We start from the raw sequence: 26,948 nt of genomic DNA on the forward strand, positions 1-26,948 counted from the left end.
GAGCGGAGGGACTAATTCTTCCATTTTGGGCGCATGCCCATTCCGCTCCCGCTCGCACGTTCTGCTGCCTTGGCTCAAGTCCCGGCCAGCCTGCCAGCCTGCCTATCCCCTTGCCTTCCCTGGCGGAGTGCTCTTCCTCTGCTCAGCGCCACTCCTCACCCAGTAGTAGCGGGAGCTCGGAGAGCAAGACTTGAGAAGCTGTGAGGAGGGCATCAGCGGCGGTGACAGGCAGAGAGAGGCAGCTGAGCTCAGCTGACAGTGTCCAGCAGCAGGAACAGAGGAGAAGCAGATCTGATCGTGGGGCTGCCAGTGCCTTCAAGCCTTCAACACAGGGGTGCTTTGGGGGTGTCTGTGAAAAGATTACATTGCACTGTGCCTGTCTCTCTGGCATCATGGATGGTATCATAACTCACAGGCAGGTGGCGGTCTATCATGGCTCTGGCTGGCAGTGCACTGTCACAGTGTGTCACATGAAATGGCTGCTTATTGGTCATAATTTATCAAAATCAGCACCCAGCAGCCATGTCATGTGACACACTGTGACAGAGCCAGCTAGAGCCATGATAGAGTGCCCCCTACCTGTGTGTTATCATAATGTTGATGATCTTAACCAGTTGCCGACTGCCCCATAGCAGATTTACTGCTACAGGGTGGTCGTGCTGCACAGGATCATGTGTATATCATAGTTGCCAACATTTAAAAAGAATTTCCGGGGACACTTTGCAGCACAGCTATCAATTACCACACCCACTTCCCTGAAGCTCCACCCACTCTGCATAATTAATCCCGCCTACTTATCAGATCATAGAGTCTACTCAATATAGAGAGAATTACAGGAAATTAAAAAGGGAATTTCAAACTTAAGGCCACAGTAGCAGAGTTGGAATAAGTCTCCCATTCAACTGCACTATTTCTGCGTAACATTTATGGGCAGCCCGATTAACAGGCGCTTCCAGGGACAATATAAATTACCTGGGACAGGCTCCTATTTGCAGGGACTGTCCCAGGAAAAAAGGGACAGTTGGCAAGTATGGTATATATATATATACGTGATCCTGCATTTCCAGGTATCGAAGCCGATCAGCGGGTCCTGCGCACTCGATGTCTGCCAGTATCGGCTGATCGTTCTGTACACAGGCAGAACGGCAGGCGGTCTATCAGTATGGAAGACATTAATCCTGTGTTCCTGCAAAGCAGGGACAGGGATCTATGCCTTAACTTAGTATAAGCACCTCTCTCACAGTGAGAAAACACTGGCTAGGCACACATTTAACCCCTTGATTGCCCTAGATGTTAACCCCTTCCCAGCCAGTGTCATTAGTACAGCAATAGTGCATATTTTTTATCACTGATCACTGTATTAGTGTCACTGGTCCCTAAAAAAAGAAAATGTGTCCTCTGCAATATCGCAGTCCCGCTATAAGTCGCTCGTTACCGCCATTATCAGTATAAAGAAAATGATATGTCCCCGGATTTCAATTTAAAAATCTGGTCACCTCTACAGGGGGATAAAACATATTGAGAATGACTTCAGGAACCTAATATGTACAGTCTGGGGGAAATAAGGGAAAGGGATGACATGATTGAAACCTTTTAATACATCAAGGTGGTGAATAAGGTTCAAGGCATTTTTTTCAATATGAAACCAAAATCAGTAACACGGGGACATGATCTCAAACTAACTGGAGGAAAGTTTAAAACTAATCTTAGAAAGTATTATTTTACTTAAAAGGTAGTTGATGCTTAGAATACAGTTCCAGCAGAGGTTGTGAGCCAGTCAAAAGTAAATGGCTTCAAAAACATACTTGGGACAAACATAGATCTACAGTATACTCACACTTTGAATGACAATTGCATGGCCATGCAACACTGTACCCATGTGACATTTTTTTATTTTTTTTTTTAGTTAGATAGAGCTTTCTTTTGGTGGTATTTAAACACTTTTTTATTTTTTTTTTGCTAATCAAATGAAAAAATACCAAACATTTTGAGCAAATAAATATTTTTTCTTCTTCACTGATGTGCACTGATTAGGCTACACTGATGGTCACTGATATGCTGCACTGATGGGCACTGATGAGGCTACACTGATAGGCACTGATGAGGCGGCACTGATGAAGCAGCACTGAGGGGCACTGATAATCTGCACTGATAGGCACTAATGGGGCTGCACTGATAATAAAGGCACTGATGATTGGTGCCCTGATTATCAGTGTAAACACATGTGAGCTTCGCAGGTTATCGGGACTCCTTTCCTTCCACAGGCCCAGCGCTTGAGGAAAGGACTAGGGATGATCGAACTTTTGAAAAGTTCGGTTCGACCAGAACACCTGAATTTCCCGAAAGTTTAGTTCGGATTCCAGAACCCCATTGAAATCAATGGGACCCGAACATCTGGAATCAAAAAACACCATTTTGAAGCCCTAAAACCCAATAAATGCCCCTAAAAAGTGCCTAGGGTTCTGGGTTATGCCCCAGGGACTATTAATCACACAAAAAAAAAGTTCTTAAAAATTGTCGTTTTTGCTAGAGAGCCAATTAATGAAAAAATTTTTGAAAAGAAAAAAAAAAGAGATTTCTTTGGATTTAGTGTCGGGGGGGGGGGGGGGTCTAAAAGTGTACCTGTGAAGTTTCAGCTCTGTAGCATGTCCAGAACCAGAAAAAAAAGATAATTTTTCTTAGAATTGCAGTAGCGCAGGGATGGGGTTACGCTCCTTTCACACCTGGACGTTTTTGTTTCAGGCGTTTATTGGGCGTTTTTGGGCATCTTTGGAGGAAGGCATGACATCTGAACTTCTGTATAGGGGTATATATACACACGCACACACACACACACACACACACACACACACATATATATATATATGAAGGTAAGTATCCCTTTTCTAAAAAAGTTATACTCCCCGCGCCTAGGAGTTATTAAATATAAATTACCTTTAAATATGTGTATAAAATGATCTAAAATGTAATAATAGTAAATTTTAATTTTGTGTAAGAAGTAGCAGCAGCAGTAGTAAAAAATGGAGATTGAAAAAAATAGTCCTAAAATTAGGGCTATCTACAGCGCTTGCTAAAAGATTTTATATAATATTATGTGAATATAAATATATATAAAGGAACTAATGTGCAAAATAAATTTTCGAATCAATTACTCAATGTGCAAATAGTGCCAATGTGCTATACAAATCAATTAATCAATATTCCAAGTCCATACATAGATAAAAATTATAAAAAACTTTTTCTTGTTTTTCTAGTGTACAATGTGGGTTGTAGAGTTACAAATAAAATTTCAAAGTGCAAATGCTTGTGCAAATCAATAACTCAATATTATAAGTTCATGCATAAATCAATACATTTTTCTTTTGTGCAATAACTATATATAAAAAAATGTCCAAGGTATAAATAAAAATCAAATATATAATCCGTGAGAAATCCTTTTCTTAGGAAATGTGCCAGTGCTCTTTCAAGACACAATTTAGTGACTGGTAAAAGGTGCAAAAGTGCTTTTTATGTTATTGTTATGCATGAACTTATAATATTGAGTTATTGATTTGCACAAGCATTTGCACTTTGAAATTTTATTTGTAACTCTACAACCTACATTGTACACTAGAAAAACAAGAAAAAGTTTTTTTATAATTTTTATCTACGTATGGACTTGGAATATTGATTAATTGATTTGTATTGCACATTGGCACTATTTGCACATTGAGTAATGGATTTGAAAATTTATTTTGCACATTAGTTCCTTTATATATATTTATATTCACATAATATTATATAAAATCTTTTAGCAAGCGCTGTAGATAACCCTAATTTTAGGACTATTTTTTTCAAACATATATATATATACACATACACACATATAGGTGTGAAAGGAGGGTAACACCATCCCTGCGCTACTGAAATTCTAAGAAAAATTATCTTTTTTTTTCTGGTTCTGGACATGCTACAGGGCTGAAACTTCACAGGTATACCTTTTAGACCCCCCAGACACTAAATCCAAAGAAATCCCATTTTTTTTTAATAATTTTTTCAATAATTGGCTCTCTATCAAAAACTACAATTTAAAGAACTTTTTTTTGTGTGATTAATAGTCCCTGGGGCATGACCCAGAACCCTATGCACTTTTTAGGGGCATTCTAGCAACCCTAGGGGTTCTTTCCTGTTAGGAAGGTAAAGATGTATGGAACTCCCTTCCACCGTTAATGGTACCAGCAGAAAGTGTAAAAAAATAAAAAATCTATTTCACAATATATAGGTGTAGCCCCCTCCTAGGTAGGTGCTAGAGTGAGTTTCCGATAGTTTTTTGGTTTCTCTGCCTAGCAGTGAAACCGTAGATAAATGTATGTGCTGCTTAACAAAAAGCTGTGGTTTTTTTTTTAGTCTGCTCAGTGTGCTCTGATGCTGCTCATGTTGTCTTGAAGTTTCACACTGAGTCTAACAGCTATGGGAGGTGCTGGATAGTGGGTGGACACCTGGCAGCTGAAAGCATGAATATTTTTACAGCCCTAGCCAATTAAAAGAGGAGGTGGGAAGCACACTGAGGCGGACGTGCAGGAGAGGAGCTCCGCCGATCTTAAAGCGAATCCATTGCAATCCTCGATTCTGGAGGCATTTGGAGGACCATTTCTGCCCTACTAAGCCTCCCCACACTCCAAGGGTCCTGCTTGGCAAAAAATTGTTAAAAAAGAACCACCGGGAGCAGATCTGCACTCGAGGCCTAGTCAAGCCAGAACCCAGGGACTCGCCTAAAAGCGGTACCCGGCCGCGAAGCCCGGGACTCGGTAAGGCCACTTCCTTCTTATACATTCCCCAAATCAAACAAAGGCATCTTCACAGGCCATTTGGAAGCTGTAACAGACAGCCCACCTAGCCCACAAGAGCTTGCAGCTTCAGTTTATCTTGCATGCACTGACATATTAACCACATGTCAGACTGAGTGGGTTCTACAGACAGTGAAGCATCTATCTCCACAAACAGCTTTCATTATTCTACTGTATTAAGTCTACATCCCTACTTAGGAATAGTGACTATCCTATTTTTTGCGGTTTCATCCCAAATGATTTTCATTGCATAGAAAGTTCTCAGGGCGCCTGGCCCTGACATCAATGGTGGCACACTTGTAAAACAAATAGTCCCACCATCCATCTGCCTAATCCGCTCATAGAGGTAATTACCTGAGCTAAAATGGGAAAAAGTGACAGGGCTTCATCTTCCACCCGATCTCGCTCTCCCAGAGATCAAGCTCAACGCTCTGGAGTCCAGGTTCCTGACATGTTTAAGAAACAGACAGCAGAGACATCCCACACTGCAGTGCAGGCTGCATCCACCAGCATGGCAGTAAGAGAAGCACTCATTCCTCAAGGGACAAGCACTGCAACTGTGAATGTCCCCATGTCTCCCTCTACTGCTCTCAGTGTACCAAATGACTCTCCTGGTCACTCTGCATCCTCACACTGTGTATTACTGCAGGATCTTAAGATTATAGCTGATGACATAAAATCCACCCTTTCAGCAGCTATTGCAGATCTCAAAAGGGAGATGCATAACATGTCTGGAAGGCTAGAAGAAGTTGAAGAGATAACAGACAGACATGACACAGGCATACTGAGTGCACAGAGAGACATATCGGATCATTTTACACAACTAAGAGATCTCCATTGGCATCTGGAAGATCTTGAAAATAGAGGTCGCAGAAATAACATTCGCATTAGAGGCCTCCCAGAATCCATCGAACCTGCTCAATTAACGCAGACTGCCCTCACCATATTCAACGACTTATTAGGAAGACCTCCTGATACCCCAATAGAGATTGATCGCCTTCACAGTGCACTGCGTCCCAAAGGGAGAGAATCGGACCCTCCCAGGGACATTATCGGTTGCCTAGCACAATTTAAACTAAAAGAAGAAATTCTCCGTAATGCTAGGATCAGGGGTCGCATATTATTCCAGGGCTCTGAAATTAAATTATTCCAGGATCTCTCCCCGATTACATTACAAAATCGAAAAGACTTACGTCCACTATTAAACCTCCTCAGGGATAGAGAAATTCCCTACAAGTGGAAGTTCCCGTTTTGCCTGTTTGCTGGTTCCAGAGGACTCTCACTTAGACACCCAGAGGAAACTGCGATCTTCTGCAATACTCTGGGCTTACCTCTGATTGAAATCCCAGGCTGGTCTCATGTGAACAGACAGCACCCTAACCCACATGTTGAAGAAATGGACACTGTGCATCAGGATGACTCTGCCTTCCTCAGAAGACGCAGGCTATCACCTAATTCATCTCCTTCACGAATGTACAGGCACAACCCTGGCCAGGGTAGTGTCCCTTCATCTCCTGCCCACAGAAGACCTCGAAGAATCTGAGTAGGACATTGCATTTCTATCCGTATAGCAACAAGCTTGGAATCCAAAGATTGCATTTATAATCATCTTGAGCCCTTTTTTGACATGTATTGCTTGTGATCAACACTTGCTCCTTGAATATAACCAATACCAAAATGACTAAGAAAGGCTCCAAGAAAAAAAATGGAAGAGGAGGGAGGGGAAGGGGAAGAGGGAAGAAAAGAGGGAAAATTGCATATAAGATTGACTGAACTCTGTATCTTTATAGGCCCTCTTGAACATACGTACAGACTCATGTGCACTCACTGCCCTCTCTTCTTCTTTATTTGATGAAGGAGAATTCCCCTCCCTGCTAATTATATAATAGGGAGAGATGATGTACCAATTGTGCCTACCTACAAACAGCCTTATCTGTCTTATATTAAACTAAACTAATGCTGACAGGTGCTTCCTCCTCCCTCTCTCTCCCAGATAAACTGCCAACACTCTTAAGGGTTGGGTACCTCTCAGAGAGAAGTAACACGAACAAGATTCCTTGTTTGATATGTTTTATCAGTTAATTGTTCATTTAGATCTCGACATATCCCACAATATATCCTCGCTGAAGAGTATTGGATGCATACTGCCTTCCACTGTAGAGCTTTAGAAATCCATATCTTCTCTTTATTATTATTATTATTATTGCTGTCCCTATTCCAATATTACCACTAGATGGCGATATTTACCAATCTAAAACCCTAGCATTTTTACTAGGATGTATTACCGCTGAATTTTGATAATTCACCTGATTTTTTCCTATATACTCAGAGCACAGGTGGAAATCCAGTCTACGCCGGTACTCGCCTCGAGGTGTGGGTATGTCTTGATGATTTTGTAGTTCTTATTTGTCTTTACTGGGCACATACATGTTCAATCAGTTTCTGCTGTTTTTTCATGAAGGAAAGTTAGTCTCCAGCTACAAGTTATGCTTATTTGACAACCTACGGGTCTATTAGATTGTGCCACTCAGACGTGATACACTCTAATGTAATATCTATCTTACATATGACTTTTTGCTAAAATCTAGCCCTTGTAGTTCTCAGCACTCATGCTTATACATGACCTCTATTTTCCATTCAAATATTAAATTGCCGCTTGTGCAGATGGATGGGGACACCTTTGATCCACTCCACGACTAGAACTCACCTCCTTTAATCCACCATCATCTCTCCTGTCTTCTTACCACAACCCCAAACAGCTCCTTCTGTTGGGAGCTGATATCAACCAGCAACTCCCACCCCTATAGCAGTTAAAAGAGGGACTTTTTCTGCTGCTGGTTCGCATTTCCTACCCCCCCATTAGGGGAGTACTTCTTTAATCTTCCTATTCACCCTTATCTTTGTGCCCCTCTCCCTCCTTTCCTACATTCTTCCTTTCACCCACCTGTCCTTTAATACAGCCTTCGTTATGGATATGTCTACACAAGAACCTTCCTTCAAAAATCTTAAAATTGTCTCTATCAATGTGAAAGGTCTGAACGTCCCTGAAAAAAGATCCAAATTAATCCTTTACCTCCGCTCACTCAAAGCAGATGTAGTGTTTTTACAGGAAACACATTTCAAGTCTGACCACGTTCACAAATGGCACACCAGAGAATTCCCAACAATGCTTCACGCCACAAACAATCTGGCTAAAACCAAAGGGGCCTCGATTTTAATAGCGAAATATTCCCCTCAAGATATCTGACTCCCTGATTGACAAGGGGGGGCAGGTTTGTGTGCATCAAAGGAACACTCTGGAAAATTCTTCTGACCCTAGTCAATGTTTACGCACCAAATAAGGCTCAGGTCAGTTTCTTTCGAGAAATGACTTCAGTTCTCACCTCTTTTCAAGAGGGGTGTACTATTTTCGGAGGAGATTTCAACTTGGCTCTTAACCCTGTGGAGGACACGTCCACCGGAATCTCCTCACTCCCATATAAAGCATTGAAGCAGGTCAGGACACAATTACAGGATCTCACGTTACACGATTCATGGCGCTTACTGAACCCTACAGTTAGAGATTATTCCTATTTCTCACCCCCACATAACAGATACTTCAGGTTGGATTACCTATTTATCACACAAAAAGATATCCACCTACTTAAAAAAACCTCCATTGAGCCAATGTGCATATCGGACCATTGTGCCATTTCAGCCACACTAACTATACCTCAGGCTCACAAACAGGAAAAAATTTGGCGTTTAGACCAGTCCATCATCATGCATCCCCAAAATGCGGAAATAAAAAAGCAAATCTCAGATTACTTTTTAACAAACGATACCCCTGATGTGGCAACCTCCTCTGTATGGGAAGCCCACAAGTGTGTTGTCAGGGGCACTCTTCTAAAAATGGCTGCTCATAGGAAAAAATTAGCGCAAAGAAATCTATCGGAGCTCTTCTCGCAAGCTAAAAAGCTCGAACTTTCGCATAAACGTTCGCACGCATTAAAAAAATCTAGAAGACCTTGAAAAGGTTAGAGACAAAATCAGAGAAGTGTTCAACACTAAGATCAAAAACGTTTCATATTATCACAAAAACTGTTCCATGAATTTAGTAATAAAAGCAGTAAGTACCTTGCTAGGGCACTGGCTGCCATGAGAGCTCAGAACACTATCCACCTCATAGTGACATTCCAACTCTGAAATAGCCCAAGCCTTCACACAATATTACACATCCCTTTACAATTTACCCCCCGAACATAAACCGCAATTAATTAGTAATTCCCGAACCGAATATATTAAAGAGTACCTCCATCTCAACGGTTTTAAACCGCTTACTAAAGAACAATCCGCCAATATCGATGTCCCATTATCGGCAGATGAATTTAACTTGGCTTTAAAACAAATTAAATCTGGAAAAAGCCCTGGATCAGACGGCTTTTCCCTGGCATATTATAGAACCTTTACGGATACCCTAACAACACCATTCTTGAAAACATTCCACAGTCTGGATAACTCTAATTCTAGGCACTCCAAACTTCTTGAGGCACATATCTCGGTTATACCGAAACCAGGCAAAGACCCAACGCAAGTACAAAATTATAGGCCAATTTCCCTACTTAACGTAGACGTTAAAATATTTGCAAAAATTTTAGCCAAACGTCTTCTATCGTTTATCCCTTCCTTAGTTGATTCTGACCAAGTAGGTTTTGTGCCTGGTAGGGAAGCTAGGGATAACCCGCTCAAAGCACTTAATATACACCACATCCTTTCCTCCACTTCTCAAAAGGGCCTGTTGTTGTCACTTGATACGGAGAAGGCATTCGACAGGTTAGCATGGGATTATTTGGAAGCTGTCCTCAACTCAATAGGTCTGGGTTCCAGATTAATGGCCTTTGTTCTGGCTCTATATCATGGCCCCTCGACCAGGGTCCGCGTTAATGGCTCCCTGTCGAATGCCTTCACCATCAGCAATGGTTGTCCCTTATCCCCACTTTTATTCATTTTGACACTTGAACCCCTCCTTAAAAGCATTAGACTAAACCCTGACATAACCGGTGTCTCTTCTGCCACTAACCATTATAAAATTGCAGCGTACGCAGACGATGTCTTGCTCTTTCTTTCCAACCCCCTAATTTCTTTGCCCAACCTACAAAAGGAGCTGAAAATATTTCAATATATTGCAAATTTTAAAATCAACAGAACTAAATCAGAAGCTCTTAACATATCACTACCTAGCAAAATTGTTGAACAATGTAAACAAACCTTCCCCTACAAATGGAAACCCGATTCCATCACTTACCTAGGCATTGAAATCCCCACTAATCTGAATGCTATATTTAAGAAAAATTACCTACCCATATCTCAGACAATATATCAGGATCTCAAGAAATGGAATAAAGCCCATTTCTCCTGGTTCGGCCGGGCTGCAATTGTTAAGATGAACATCCTTCCACGTATTTTGTATCTCCTACAAACACTCCCGATTCACCTACCACTCCACTTCTTTTCTTCTCTGAAGAAAGCTATTAGACTATTCATTTGGCACCATAAAGCACCGCGCTTCAAATTCTCGTTACTCTCCAGACCCAAATCCAAAGGGGGCATGGGCATTCCTGATATTTACCTCTACTATCAGGCCTCCCACCTCTTGCGTATAGCAGACTGGCACACTCAAAAACACAGGAAAGACTGGGTGGAACTGGAAAGCTCCTTCTCATCGATCCCTATTCAATGTATTCCATGGCTTTCATACTCAGATACACAAGAGGCGTTAAAAAAACATCCTCTAATTGGCCCTACTATTCGCTGGTTCCATTCCCGTAAATGCCAAACATAAACTGATTAAAGATAATAGCATCCTCACGCCCTTATTAAACAATCCCCAATTCGTTCCGGGACAATCACATCACTCTTTACACTCAGTTCCCAATGATATAGGAATAAGCATTTTCCACCTTTTGCGGAATCAGAAACTTCCCGATTTTGAAGATTTAAAAACAATACTAAACACCCCCTCCCTGACCAGATGGGAATATATCCAGCTACACTATTTCATTACCCCTCGATTGAAGAAAAACGCTAACGATTCCTTACTTACTAAATTTTAACAAATATGTGCACTTCAACGGCCTCAACAACACCTACTATCTACATTGCACTCCCTCCTCTGGGAAACTTGTCTGACGCACATGGGTAAATTGTCTGATGACTGGTCTGCAGATGTTCAGATTCCCCTCACAGACACACAGTGGGAAAAAATATTTCGCAACATCCTGAAGGGCTCTATAAATGTTTCCATTCAAGAAAACAACTACAAAATACTTACCAAATGGTATTGCACACCTCTGATACTCAACAAATGTAATAAAAACATACCAGATGAATGTTGGAGGTGCAAGCAATCACACGCTGATTTAATGCATATCTGGTGGTCTTGCCCTCGTTTACAGCCGTTTTGGGACATGGTCAGACTATATATTCACAAAGTCACTTCTCTAGATCTGCAACTACACCCAGCACAATTTCTGCTCCACTTTTACTCCAAACCCTACCCTAAATACTTCAAATCTCTTCCTATGATCATGATCAATGCTGCCAAATTATGTGTACCAAGGCTATGGGGCACCTCAAAAACCCCATCCCTTACCTCTTGGTTCTCTCAAATCAACAAAATCTCAGAGATGGAAGAGCTCATTTCTACAATTCACGACTCTCCAAACAGATATACTAAAACCTGGGAAGATTGGATCATCTTCAAACATTCACAAGAGTACAACCAACTCGTCAACAGAAATGACAAATAAATAACATTATGCTTGATATTCATTTCACAGAATTATATCATTCACTCTAAGCGACTCTCCCTTGCACCCTTCCCTATGGCCTTCCCTGCCCTCCCACCCCTCTACATTATTTCCTTGCTCTATTCTCTCTCTCTCTTACCCCTCTCTTCTATCTCTTCTCCTTTCTCTTCTACTGTCCCTATGCTGGTCATAAGGACCTCTCCTTAACCACCACTTAGGCTACATCATATTCTGCAATATAATAAAGCTACCCCCCAATACCATTGAATTACTCCTTGTTGTTTGATGAACTGAATATTATTGCATTTACAGTATTTGAACTTTACCTTACATGTTTGACAACACATACTTAATGTTATTACTTTTACCTTCTGTTATCTACGACTTCATACTCATGTATAATGTCTGTTAATTGTTTGCTAACCATGTTTTTTTCTTCAATAAACATTTTGGGGAAAAAAAAAAAAAGAGGAGGTGCCCCTTAGCATACTGGGTGCCTGTATTTATATTTGATGAGCGCATGTACTCTTGGCCTTTCTCTACAGAGAGAGGTCCAGGTAAGGAGGGGACCTGTGTCCTCTCCTCAGCACAGGCTGCCATGTGGCCTCAGGTGGGTGACTTGAGGGCCTGAAAGATTAAAGCTGAAACCTATGGTTCTCTTGAGAGATGACTGAGGGAGGATGTCTACGTATCCTGTCTGGTATCACAGAGGAAGGTGACCTGTGGTCAGGGCCTTGTAAGTACAGACCCCCCTAAAGGGATCCTATAGACTGGTACTGCTAAAGCCCCCTCTGGGTGCTAAACATCAGCTTCTGGGTGTAGGCTAAAGGGGATACCGGTTGGTGTCTTGAAGAAGCAAGGTCCACTCAATTCTCCCTATTACAAAGGGACTTTCTATTTTGTACAGTCTGCTGCACAGTTCTACTGACAATCTGCTACACAGTTCTACTGAGAAAGCTATCCTCATATATGAATAATCCATTTGGAGAATCCTACTAAATCCCTTCTCCTATCCAAGTTCTCCAATAAAACAAAAAAAATAACACTTTCCCTAGACTGGTTATTGAAGACATCTAGCGGAAGAGTGTGTGTACCTGGCTGTGTGGGAAAATATACTGAGACTGGCTGCGGATTAAACAGTGGGAGTCCCAGGCAAGCAAAAAAACTCAAGAGGCTCCTGTGGGGGTAGAGCTACATAGGAATATATTTATTGCAGTAGGAATCTGAGAGCTCTGCTCACTAGAGCTTACAATATAATAGGGAGGGTAACGTGATACAAAAGGTAATAACTGTTGGGGATGAGCTGATGGAGAAAATACAAGTACATATGTTAGGTGGAGGTGGGATAGGCTTCTTTGAAGAGAAACAGTTTCAGGGATTGTCTAAAAGTGGACAGACAAGGAGACAGTCAGGCAGATTCTGGTATGGAGTTACAGATAATGGGGGAAGCTTGGGAGAAGTCCTGAAGGTGAGCATGGGAAAAGGTGACAAGGAAGCTAGAGAACAGGAGGGCTTGGGAAGAATGAAGAGAACAATAAGGTTGGTATTTATATGTAGCTAGTCACATTCAATTAGTCCTGTTCTGTTGTGAAGAAGATGTTTCACCACTTAGCCAAGTACCTCCCTTGGTTCAAAACAGAACTTAGTTATTAGAACTTAGAACTGAGGAAGCTACTTCATTATAACAGAAACCATACCATGACCTGCACAAATGAGAACCTGTAAGTGAGCATAACTATTGAATCTATGCTTTTTTTACCTGTTCTTTCTAGATTAATACTACTTTGGAAACATACTGGATCCATATAAGTTCAGATGCATGCAGACTAGCACTGATCTGGAAATATGGAGGCATTTATATGGACACAGACATCATCTCAATGCGGTCAATACCCTATATGGACTTTTTGGCAGGTGAATCAAACCAGTATTCCAGCAATGGTGTTTTTGGATTTCCTCCTCAGCATAACTTCACCTGGACATGCATGGAAAATTTTGTTCAAAATTATAATGGAAGACGATGGGGACATCAAGGACCTCATCTCTTTACTCGTGTTTTGAAAACAATGTGTACTTTACCAAACTTTAACCATACAGAAGATATCATGTGTGGCAATATTTCTTTTTTGAATCCTGACCGATTTTATCCTATTAAGTACCCATCTTGGCAAGAGTACTATAAGGTTTGGAAGAAGTTGCCAACTTTCAATGAATCCTATGCTTTGCACCTTTGGAATTATATGAATCGTAACCAGAAAACTATGCTACCAGGGAGCAACACTTTGGTAGAACATCTCTATCAACAGCATTGCCCTTCTACATATGCAACACTTCAGAGGAATGAAAGTATTTATATCTAGGGATGGTATTGAAGAGAAAGTATAAAGCTATTTGTATCAACTTTGTTTTAAATTATGCTTTGTGTGTACGTTCTCAAACTGCTGTTTTATATCACTTTTTAATTGTTTATCTCATTTTGTTTCCCTTTCCAATAAACACAAAAATGCATTAAATGCAGTTTGATTGTTCATAGCCCTGTTTTGTTGCCAGGTCCCACCAAGCTGGCCAGGGACACCTCCCATCTTCTTCATGCTCAAGAACAAAAGCTGCCCATACATGGATCGAAATTGGGCCAGTTCAGCAGGGACCAGCTGAAGTTCTGTCTATGTATGGCCACTGTGGTTGAACAGAAGTTAATTTGCTGATCAACTTTTGTTCATCCCCATGTTGGAAAATCCCTTTGCCAAAGTAACTTTGAATAGAGTTCTGTACCACTAGACTGATATTAATTCATAAATCAGCAAGATCAGTAATAAACAGTGCATACAAACATTAAATGTAGTGTGACTAAGGATATTCTCTCTTGTCTCTCAGCTGGAGAAGCCAGAACCTGTGTGAGCTGTGTGAGGAGGAGGATCAGGAACAGCGTGTGCAGCAGGGGAGCTGTGCACTGTGTGCAGAGGAGCTGCTGCAGTGGGGGAAGCTGCACAAGGAAGCCGGGTGTCGGGTGCGGGGGGACCTCTGAGGGTGAGAAGCGCTAGTGACAGAGCGGCGGTAACGGCGGCGGAGGAGGACGGACACAACAGGACAGGAGGACAGGTGACAGAGGCAGCAGGGACGTGAGCAGGGATGGCTGATTAGCTGATCGGGAGGGGGGGTGGCGGGGGACTATATTATACTACTGTATACAGAGACTATACAGAGACCTATACAGAGCCTAGGAGTAGTGAGATGATCTGCTGATCTGCTCTGCTCACTCTAATCAGGAAGGCTGCGTGGGACGATCCAGGGGGGGGGGACAGGCATTACTGAAGGGTCGGCGGGGGAGGCTGCACAAACTGACATCAGAGTCAAACAGTAGACTGGGAATACCTTAATATCTAAGAGTACTTCCGAATGGGAGTACCTTGCGACTGCAACTCGGAGTGCCTTGCAACTTAGAGTACCGTGCATCTGGGAGTAATCGTGTGTCCGGTTGTAACTCGCGACTGGGAGTAACCGTGTGACTTGGTGTACCTGCGACTGGAAGTTACCGTGTGTCTGGGTGTACCTTGTGACTGGGAGTAACTGTGTGATTAGGAGTACCTTGCGGGTGGGAGTACTTTGCGACTGAGTACCTTGCGACTGGGAGTAACCATGTGAATAAGAGTACCTTGCGACTGTAAGTAACCTTAGTGACCTGGAGGAAACTTAGCGACTGGGTGTACCCTTAGCGACTGGGTGTAACCTTAGCGACCGGGTGGAACCTTAACGACTAGGAGCAACGTCAGCGCCTGGGAGCAACCGTAGTGACTGGGAGCAACCATAGCGACTGGGAGCAACCTTAGTGACAGAGGGTAACCTAAACGACTCAGGAGTAACCCTAGCGACCGGGAGTAACCGTAGCAACAAGGAGGACTTAGCGAGCAGGAATACCTTGTGACATTGTGACTGGTGAGTACCTTAGCGATGGGTGAGTACCCTAGTGACCGGTGAGTACCCCAGGTTTAGTACCAGGGGAGATAGAGGTAGTGTAGGTAACGAATAGCAGGTCGTTATCCAAATTATCCCCATAGAGTAGAGGGTAATAATGTCTGACAGGATTGGGGATTCCGCTCAGTGCACTTCTTGCAGCATGTATGCGTTCCTTGATAACCCAATCGAGGGCAAATACTGCTGTGCAAGATGTGAGCGACTTGTTTCTCTGGAAGCCCAGATCCTGGATCTAGAAAACAAGGTGGCAACACTGCGTAGCATCAACAACCTGGAAAGGAGCTTGGACATTACCCAGCAGGTGCTGGCAGGGGCCTGCATAGAGGAAGGTGAAGAAGTGGAGACGCAAGCACCAGAGGTAGGCAGTTGGGTGACAGTTAGAAGTAGGGGAAGAGGGAAGAGCGCTAGGGAGGCCAGTCCTGAGTTGATACACCCCCAACAAATATGCCAAGTTGCATGATGATGGGGATATCAGCTCAGGGGTGGCAGTGCTGGAGCAGGTGCCCCCCCCCCCAGCTGCTAGGAGAGTGGTGGCTCCAGGAAGGAGGGGGGCCGAGACTCAGGAAAGGTTAGACAGGTTGTGGTAGTAGGGGACTCAATTACCAAAAGGACAGAGAGGGCAATCTGTCAAAGCGATCGTGGTAGCCGAACAGTATGTTGTTTAACGGGCGCTTGAGTTCCACACATCGCCGATTGGGTGGACAGATTATTGTCCGGGGCTGGGGAGGATCCATCGGTCATGGTGCATGTAGGTACCAAAGACAAAGTAAGAGGAAGGTGGAGGATACTAAAGAATGATTTCAGGGACTTAGGCTCGGTTCACACTTGTGCGATGTGGGAACGCTGCGAATATGCAGCGTGTTCCCACATCGCATCCGCACATCTGGCAGTTCACACTGCCATATGCGATACACAGGGGGTGTCAATTAAATGTTAACGACACCCCCAGTTTGATCGCATATCGCAGTGCGAAATGACAGTTCGCAGAGGATCGGATCGCACAAGTGTGAACCACTGTGCGATCCGATTCTGAGGCGGCTCAAAAAATGCTTCTTGTGCATGTTTGGTGCGGATACAGTGCAAATTCAGCCATACAAAGTGTATGGCTGAACTCGCATCCGCACATGAGATCGCATGTAATGAAGGAGCAGTGCGCTCTGAATTACATGCGATCTCGCAAACCGCAATAATGTGAACCGGCACTTAGAGAATAGATTTAGGAATAGGACCTCCAAGGTGCCTTTCTCTGAAATACTGCCTGTACCTCGAGCCACACCAGAGAGGCAGAAGGAAATTTGGGAACTGTACAAGTGGCTGAGGAACTGGTGTAGGAAGGAGGGTTTCAGGTTCCTGGAGAACTGGGCTGACTTCTCAGTCGGCTACCGGCTCTTTAGTAAGGGCAGGCTGCACCTTAATGGGGACGGTACAGCTCTATTGGGGAGAAAGTTGGCCACGAAGTTGGAGGGGCTTTTAAACTAGGAGATGGGGAGAGGGCTCAGAGGTAGAGTCAGTTAGGAGGGAGCAAGGAACAGAAGGTATTATTGGGGTCAGCAGCGACAGTAGCTCCGTAACGTTAACCATCGGGGGTCTGTGAGGACAAACCTCAGACCAAACAGGAATAAAAGTAAGCACTATTCACTATCAACTTCCACCAAACTAAGAGGGGTATACGCAAATGGCAGGAGCCTAGCTAATAAAATGAATGAGTTGGAACTGTTGGTATATGAGGAGGACATAGACCTTGTGGGAATAACAGAAACTTGGTTTGACCCCTCACATGACTGGCTGACCAATATCGAAGTGTATTCTGTATATCGGAAGGGCAGGGAAGGAAAAAGAGGGGGAGGGGGATGTCTCTATGTCAAGAATAATGTAAAGGTGGTTGAGAGGAGTGGTATTATGGAATGGATGAGTACGGAGTTAGAATCCGTGAGGGTAGAACTCCATAGGGAAGAAGTAAAGGGGAAAGTAATTGTGGGAGTTTGTTATAGGCCACTGAACCAAAGGGAGGAGGCAGAGCTGGAATTTTTATCACTGTTGGGTAACGCAGCAAAGCTGGGATAAGTCATCATATTAGGGGACTTCAACCATCCCGACACTGACTGGGAAGAGGGGACTGCACACTCACTAAATGCCCATCTCTTCAGGAAAACCTTATAGGGCACCTACATGTCTCAGTTCGTGGATTCTCCTACTAGAATGAATGCAGTGCTGGATCCATTAATTACTAATGACCCAGATCTAATCTCAGATGTAGGAGTCCGGGACAACTTGGGTTCTAGTGATCACAGGCTGATCACATTTAGTGTAAACAACAATATAGTAAGGCAAGAGGGGAACATAAGAACCCTAAACTTCAGAAGGGCAAACTTTCCCAAACTGTGCTCAATGATAGGGAAAATAATCTGGGACCAAACCCTAGGAACACTGACAACGGAGGAGAAATGGGAATGCTTTAGGGACATATTAAACAAAAGCATCCCACAGTGCATTCATATGGGAAATACATTTAGAAGAGCCAAAGCTGGCTAAACCGTAATGTAAAAAAACTTAGGGGAAAAAAAAAAATGGCCTTCAAGAAATATAAATCGGAGGGCACATTATCGGCTTTCCAGCAATACAAGGAATCAAATAAGAAATGTAAATACAAAATCAAAATTGCTAAAATCAACTTCGAGAGACAAATAGCAGAGGATAGTAAAAAGAACCCTAAGAAATTCTTTAAATCTATCAACAGCAAAAAAACAAAGTCAGAGGATGTTGCACACATAATTAACGATGATGGGAGGATGGTTACAGAGGACACAGAGAAGGCAACCGTGCTTAATGCTTTCTTCTCTTCAGTGTTTACACAAGAAAAGGAGGGGTACACTGACCATGACTGCATGGTTAGCAGTACTTAAAAAAAAATGGAAGAGGAGGGAGGGGAAGGGGAAGAGGGAAGAAAAGAGGGAAAATTGCATATAAGATTGACTGAACTCTGTATCTTTATAGGCCCTCTTGAACATACGTACAGACTCATGTGTACTCACTGCCCTCTCTTCTTCTTTATTTGATGAAGGAGAATTCCCCTCCCTGCTAATTATATAGGGAGAGACAATGTACCAATTGTGCCTACCTACAAACAGCCTTATCTGTCTTATATTAAACTAAACTAATGCTGACAGGTGCTTCCTCCTCCCTCTCTCTCCCAGATAAACTGCCAACACTCTTAAGGGTTGGGTAACTCTCAGAGAGAAGTATCACGAACGAGATTCCTTGTTTGATATGTTTTATCAGTTAATTGTTCATTTAGATCTCGACATATCCCACAATATATCCTCGCTGAAGAGTATTGGATGCATACTACCTTCCACTGTAGAGCTTTAGAAATCTATATCTTCTTTTTTCCTTTTTTTTATTATTATTATTGCTGTCCCTATTCCAATATTACCACTAGATGGCGATACTTACCAATCTAAAACCCTAGCATTTTTACTAGGATGTATTACCGCTGAATTTTGATAATTCACCTGATTTTTTCCTATATACTCAGAGCACAGGTGGAAATCCAGTCTACGCCGGTACTCGCCTCGAGGTGTGGGTATGTCTTGATGATTTTGTAGTTCTTATTTGTCTTTACTGGGCACATACATGTTCAATCAGTTTCTGCTGTTTTTTCATGAAGGAAAGTTAGTCTCCAGCTACAAGTTATGCTTATTTGACAACCTACAGGTCTATTAGATTGTGCCACTCAGACGTGATACACTCTAATGTAATATCTATCTTACATATGACTTTTTGCTAAAATCTAGCCCTTGTAGTTCTCAGCACTCATGCTTATACATGACCTCTATTTTCCATTCAAATATTAAATTGCCGCTTGTGCAGATGGATGGGGACACCTTTGATCCACTCCAAAAGAGGGACTTTTTCTGCTGCTGGTTCGCATTTCCTACAACCCCCATAAGGGGAGTACTTCTTTAATCTTCCTATTCACCCTTATCTTTGTGCCCCTCTCCCTCCTTTCCTACATTCTTCCTTTCACCCACCTGTCCTTTAATACAGCCTTCGTTATGGATATGTCTACACAAGAACCTTCCTTCAAAAATCTTAAAATTGTCTCTATCAATGTGAAAGGTCTGAACGTCCCTGAAAAAAGATCCAAATGAATCCTTTACCTCCGCTCACTCAAAGCAGATGTAGTGTTTTTACAGGAAACACATTTCAAGTCTGACCACGTTCACAAATGGCACACCAGAGAATTCCCAACAATGCTTCACGCCACAAACAATCTGGCTAAAACCAAAGGGGCCTCGATTTTAATAGCGAAATGTTCCCCTCAAGATATCTGACTCCCTGATTGACAAGGGGGGGCAGGTTTGTGTGCATCAAAGGAACACTCTGGAAAATTCTTCTGACCCTAGTCAATGTTTACGCACCCAATAAGGCTCAGGTCAGTTTCTTTCGAGAAAGGACTTCAGTTCTCACCTCTTTTCAAGAGGGGTGTACTATTTACGGAGGAGATTTCAACTTGGCTCTTAACCCTGTGGAGGACGCGTCCACCGGAACCTCCTCACTCCCATATAAAGCATTGAAGCAGGTCAGGACACAATTACAGGATCTCACGTTACACGATTCATGGCGCTTACTGAACCCTACAGTTAGAGATTATTCCTATTTCTCACCCCCACATAACAGATACTCCAGGTTGGATTACCTATTTATCACACAAAAAGATATCCACCTACTTAAAAAAACCTCCATTGAGCCAATGTGCATATCGGACCATTGCGCCATTTCAGCCACACTAACTATACCTCAGGCTCACAAACAGGAAAAAATTTGGCGTTTAGACCAGTCCATCATCATGCATCCCCAAAATGCGTAAATAATAAAAAAGCAAATCTCAGATTACTTTTTAACAAACGATACCCCTGATGTGGCAACCTCCTCTGTATGGGAAGCCCACAAGTGTGTTGTCAGGGGCACTCTTCTAAAAATGGCTGCTCATAGGAAAAAACTAGGGCAAAGAAATCTATCTGAGCTCTTCTCGCAAGCTAAAAAGCTCGAACTTTCGCATAAACGTTCGCACGCATTAAAAAAATCTAAAAGACCTTGAAAAGGTTAGAGACAAAATCAGAGAAATGTTCAACACTAAGATCAAAAAACGTTTCATATTATCACAAAAACTGTTCTATGAATTTAGTAATAAAAGCAGTAAGTACCTTGCTAGGGCACTGGCTGCCAAGAGAGCTCAGAACACTATCCACCTCATAGTGACATTCCAACTCTGAAATAGCCCAAGCCTTCACACAATATTACACATCCCTTTACAATTTACCCCCCGAACATAAACCGCAATTAATTAGTAATTCCTGAACCGAATATATTAAAGAGTACCTCCATCTCAACGGTTTTAAACCACTTACTAAAGAACAATCCGCCAATATCGATGTCCCATTATCGGCAGATGAATTTAACTTGGCTTTAAAACAAATTAAATCTGGAAAAAGCCCTGGACCAGACGGCTTTTCCCTGGCATATTATAGAACCTTTACGGATACCCTAACAACACCATTCTTGAAAACATTCAACAGTCTGGATAACCCTAATTCAAGGCACTCCAAACTTCTTGAGGCACATATCTCGGTTATACCGAAACCAGGCAAAGACCCAACGCAAGTACAAAATTATAGGCCAATTTCCCTACTTAACGTAGACGTTAAAATATTTGCTAAAATTTTAGCCAAACGTCTTCTATCGTTTATCCCTTCCTTAGTTGATTCTGACCAAGTAGGTTTTGTGCCTGGTAGGGAAGCTAGGGATAACACGCTCAAAGCACTTAATATACACCACATCCTTTCCTCCACTTCTCAAAAGGGCCTGTTGTTGTCACTTGATACGGAGAAGGCATTCAACAGGTTAGCATGGGATTATTTGGAAGCTGTCCTCAACTCAATAGGTCTGGGTTCCAGATTAATGGCCTTTGTTCTGGCTCTATATCATGGCCCCTCGACCAGGGTCCGCGTTAATGGCTCCCTGTCGAATGCCTTCACCATCAGCAATGGTTGTCCCTTATCCCCACTTTTATTCATTTTGACACTTGAACCCCTCCTTAAAAGCATTAGACTAAACCCTGACATAACCGGTGTCTCTTCTGCCACTAACCATTATAAAATTGCAGCGTACGCAGACGATGTCTTGCTCTTTCTTTCCAACCCCCTAATCTCTTTGACCAACCTACAAAAGGAGCTGAAAATATTTCAATATATTGCAAATTTTAAAATCAACAGAACTAAATCAGAAGCTCTTAACATATCTATACCTAGCAAAATTGTTGAACAATGTAAACAAACCTTCCCCTACAAATGGAAACCCGATTCCATCACTTACCTAGGCATTGAAATCCCCACTAATCTGAATGCTATATTTAAGAAAAATTACCTACCCATATCTCAGACAATATATCAGAATCTCAAGAAATGGAATAAAGCCCATTTCTCCTGGTTCGGCCGGGCTGCAATTGTTAAGATGAACATCCTTCCACGTATTTTGTATCTCCTACAAACACTCCCGATTCACCTACCACTCCACTTCTTTTCTTCTCTGAAGAAAGCTATTAGACTATTCATTTGGCACCATAAAGCACCGCACGTCAAATTCTCGTTACTCTCCAGACCCAAATCCGAAGGGGGCATGGGCATTCCTGATATTTACCTCTACTATCAGGCCTCCCACCTCTTGCGTATAGCAGACTGGCACACTCAAAAACACAGGAAAGACTGGGTGGAACTGGAAAGCTCCTTCTCATCGATCCCTATTCAATGTATTCCATGGCTTTCATACTCAGATACACAAGAGGCGTTAAAAAAACATCCTCTAATTGGCCCTACTATTCGCTGCTTCCATTCCGTAAATGCCAAACATAAACTGATTTAAGATAATAGCATCCTCACGCCCTTATTAAACAATCCCCAATTCGTTCCGGGTCAATCACATCACTCTTTACACTCAGTTCCCAATGATATAGGAATAAGCATTTTCCACCTTTTGCGGAATCAGAAACTTCCCGATTTTGAAGATTTAAAAACAATACTAAACACCCCCTCCCTGACCAGATGGGAATATATCCAGCTACACTATTTCATTACCCCTCGATTGAAGAAAAACTCTAACGATTCCTTACTTACTAAATTTTAACAAATATGTGCACTTCAACGGCCTCAACAACACCTACTATCTACATTGCACTCCCTCCTCTGGGAAACTTGTCTAACGCACATGGGTAAATTGTCTGATGACTGGTCTGCAAATGTTCAGATTCCCCTCACAGACACACAGTGGGAAAAAATATTTCGCAACATCCTGAAGGGCTCTATAAATGTTTCCATTCAAGAAAACAACCACAAAATACTTACCAAATGGTATTGCACACCTCTGATACTCAACAAATGTAATAAAAACATACCAGATGAATGTTGGAGGTGCAAGCAATCACACGCTGATTTAATGCATATCTGGTGGTCTTGCCCTCGTTTACAGCCGTTTTGGGACATGGTCAGACTATATATTCACAAAGTCACTTCTCTAGATCTGCAACTACACCCAGCACAATTTCTGCTCCACTTTTACTCCAAACCCTACCCTAAATACTTCAAATCTCTTCCTATGATCATGATCAATGCTGCCAAATTATGTGTACCAAGGCTATGGGGCACCTCAAAAACCCAATCCCTTACCTCTTGGTTCTCTCAAATCAACAAAATCTCAGAGATGGAAGAGCTCATTTCTACAATTCACGACTCTCCAAACAGATATACTAAAACCTGGGAAGATTGGATCATCTTCAAACATTCACAAGAGTACAACCAACTCGTCAACAGAAATGACAAATAAATAACATTATGCTTGATATTCATTTCACAGAATTATATCATTCACTCTAAGCGACTCTCCCTTGCACCCTTCCCTATGGCCTTCCCTGCCCCCCCCCACCCCTCTACATTATTTCCTTGCTCTATTCTCTCTCTCTCTTACCCCTCTCTTCTATCTCTTCTCCTTTCTCTTCTACTGTCCTTATGCTGGTCATAAGGACCTCTCCTTAACCCCCACTTAGGCTACATCATATTCTGCAATATAATAAAGCTACCCCCCAATACCATTGAATTACTCCTTGTTGTTTGATGAACTGAATATTATTGCATTTACAGTATTTGAACTTTACCTTACATGTTTGACAACACATACTTAATGTTATTACTTTTACCTTCTGTTATCTACAACTTCATACTCATGTATAATGTCTGTTAATTGTTTGCTAACCATGTTTTTTTCTTCAATAAACATTTTGGGGAAAAAAAAAAAAAAAAGAGGAGGTGCCCCTTAGCATACTGGGTGCCTGTATTTATATTTGATGAGCGCATGTACTCTTGGCCTTTCTCTACAGAGAGAGGTCCAGGTAAGGAGGGGACCTGTGTCCGCTCCTCAGCACAGGCTGCCATGTGGCCTCAGGTGGGTGACTTGAGGGCCTGAAAGATTAAAGCTGAAACCTATGGTTCTCTTGAGAGATGACTGAGGGAGGATGTCTACGTATCCTGTCTGGTATCACAGAGGAAGGTGACCTGTGGTCAGGGCCTTGTAAGTACAGACCCCCCTAAAGGGATCCTATAGACTGGTACTGCTAACGCCCCCTCTGGGTGCTAAACATCAGCTTCTGGGTGTAGGCTAAAGGGGATACCGGTTGGTGTCTTGAAGAAGCAAGGTCCACTCAATTCTCCCTATTACAAAGGGACTTTCTATTTTGTACAGTCTGCTGCACAGTTCTACTGACAATCTGCTACACAGTTCTACTGAGAAAGCTATCCTCATATATGAATAATCCATTTGGAGAATCCTACTAAATCCCTTCTCCTATCCAAGTTCTCCAATAAAACAAAAAAAAAAAAAAAATAACACTTTCCCTAGACTGGTTATTGAAGACAACTAGCGTAAGAGTGTGTGTACCTGGCTGTGTGGGAAAATATACTGAGACTGGCTGCGGATTAAACAGTGGGAGTCCCAGGCAAGCAAAAAAACTCAAGAGGCTCCTGTGGGGGTAGAGCTACATAGGAATATATTTATTGCAGTAGGAATCTGCGAGCTCTGCTCACTAGAGCTTACAATATAATAGGGAGGGTAACGTGATACAAAAGGTAATAACTGTTGGGGATGAGCTGATGGAGAAAATACAAGTACATATGTTAGGTGGAGGTGGGATAGGCTTCTTTGAAGAGAAACAGTTTCAGGGATGGTCTAAAAGTGGACAGACAAGGAGACAGTCAGGTAGATTGTGGTAGGGAGTTACAGATAATGGGGGAAGCTTGGGAGAAGTCCTGAAGGTGAGCATGGGAAAAGGTGACAAGGAAGCTAGAGAACAGGAGGGCTTGGGAAGAATGAAGAGAACAATAAGGTTGGTATTTATATGTAGCTAGTCACATTCAATTAGTCCTGTTCTGTTATGAAGAAGATGTTTCACCACTTAGCCAAGTACCTCCCTTGGTTCAAAACAGAACTTAGTTATTAGAACTTAGAAAGCTACTTCATTATAACAGAAACCATACCATGACCTGCACAAATGAGAACCTGTAAGTGAGCATAACTATTGAATCTGTGCTTTTTTTACCTGTTCTTTCTAGATTAATACTACTTTGGAAACATACTGGATCCATATAAGTTCAGATGCATGCAGACTAGCACTGATCTGGAAATATGGAGGCATTTATATGGACACAGACATCATCTCAATGCGGTCAATACCCTATATGGACTTTTTGGCAGGTGAATCAAACCAGTATTCCAGCAATGGTGTTTTTGGATTTTCTCCTCAGCATAACTTCACCTGGACATGCATGGAAAATTTTGTTCAAAATTATAATGGCAAACGATGGGGACATCAAGGACCTCATCTCTTTACTCGTGTTTTGAAAACAATATGTACTTTACCAAACTTTAACCATACAGAAGATATCATGTGTGGCAATATTTCTTTTTTGAATCCTGACCGATTTTATCCTATTAAGTACCCATCTTGGCAAGAGTACTATAAGGTTTGGAAGAAGTTGCCAACTTTCAATGAATCCTATGCTTTGCACCTTTGGAATTATATGAATCGTAACCAGAAAACTATGCTACCAGGGAGCAACACTTTGGTAGAACATCTCTATCAACAGCATTGCCCTTCTACATATGCAACACTTCAGAGGAATGAAAGTATTTATATCTAGGGATGGTATTGAATAGAAAGTATAAAGCTATTTGTATCAACTTTGTTTTAAATTATGCTTTGTGTGTACGTTCTCAAACTGCTGTTTTATATCACTTTTTAATTGTTTATCTCATTTTGTTTCCCTTTCCAATAAACACAAAAATGTATTAAATGCAGTTTGATTGTTCATAGCCCTGTTTTGTTGCCAGGTCCCACCAAGCTGGCCAGGGACCAGCTGAAGTTCTGTCTATGTATGGCCACTGTGGTTGAACAGAAGTTAATTTGCTGATCAACTTTTGTTCATCCCCATGTTGGAAAATGTAATCCCTTTGCCAAAGTAACTTTGAATAGAGTTCTGTACCACTAGACTGATATTAATTCATAAATCAGCAAGATCAGTAATAAACAGTGCATACAAACATTAAATGTAGTGTGACTAAGGATATTCTCTCTTGTCTCTCAGCTGGAGAAGCCAGAACCTGTGTGAGCTGTGTGAGGAGGAGGATCAGGAACAGCGTGTGCAGCAGGGGAGCTGTGCACTGTGTGCAGAGGAGCTGCTGCAGTGGGGGAAGCTGCACAAGGAAGCCGGGTGTCGGGTGCGGGGGGACCTCTGAGGGTGAGAAGCGCTAGTGACAGAGCGGCGGTAACGGCGGCGGAGGAGGACGGACACAACAGGACAGGAGGACAGGTGACAGAGGCAGCAGGGACGTGAGCAGGGATGGCTGATTAGCTGATCGGGAGGGGGGGGTGGCGGGGGACTATATTATACTACTGTATACAGAGACTATACAGAGACCTATACAGAGCCTAGGAGTAGTGAGCTGATCTGCTCTGCTCACTCTAATCAGGAAGGCTGCGTGGGACGATCCAGGGGGGGGGGGGGGACAGGCGTTACTGAAGGGTCGGCAGGGGTAGGCTGCACAAACTGACATCAGAGTCAAACAGTAGACTGGGAATACCTTAATATCTAAGAGTACTTCTGAATGGGAGTACCTTGCGACTGCAACTCGGAGTGCCTTGCGACTTAGAGTACCGTGCATCTGGGAGTAATCGTGTGTCTGGGAGTACCTTGCGACCGATTGTAACTCGCGACTGGGAGTAACAGTGTGACTTGGTGTACCTGCGACTGGAAGTTAC

The 26,948-nt window shown here is 42.5% G+C and overlaps 1 protein-coding gene across 1 annotated transcript in view; it reads left to right on the forward strand.

Annotated features, from left to right (window-relative positions):
* Positions 1-25,830, forward strand: part of LOC309550426 (alpha-1,4-N-acetylglucosaminyltransferase-like) — a gene marked incomplete at both ends in the record, with an annotated part of 61,142 nt that extends 35,312 nt beyond the window's left edge. The window contains 2 exons of the mRNA XM_082250808.1: positions 13,387-13,962; positions 25,243-25,830. Of these exons, the coding sequence (XP_082106934.1) occupies positions 13,387-13,962; positions 25,243-25,830 (1,164 nt within the window). The remainder of the gene's footprint in view (positions 1-13,386; positions 13,963-25,242) is intronic.
* Positions 25,831-26,948: the final 1,118 nt, after the last annotated feature.

Source organism: Pelophylax lessonae (genome assembly GCF_965119305.1).
Source record: "Pelophylax lessonae genome assembly, chromosome: 3".
Taxonomy (NCBI): domain Eukaryota; kingdom Metazoa; phylum Chordata; class Amphibia; order Anura; family Ranidae; genus Pelophylax; species Pelophylax lessonae.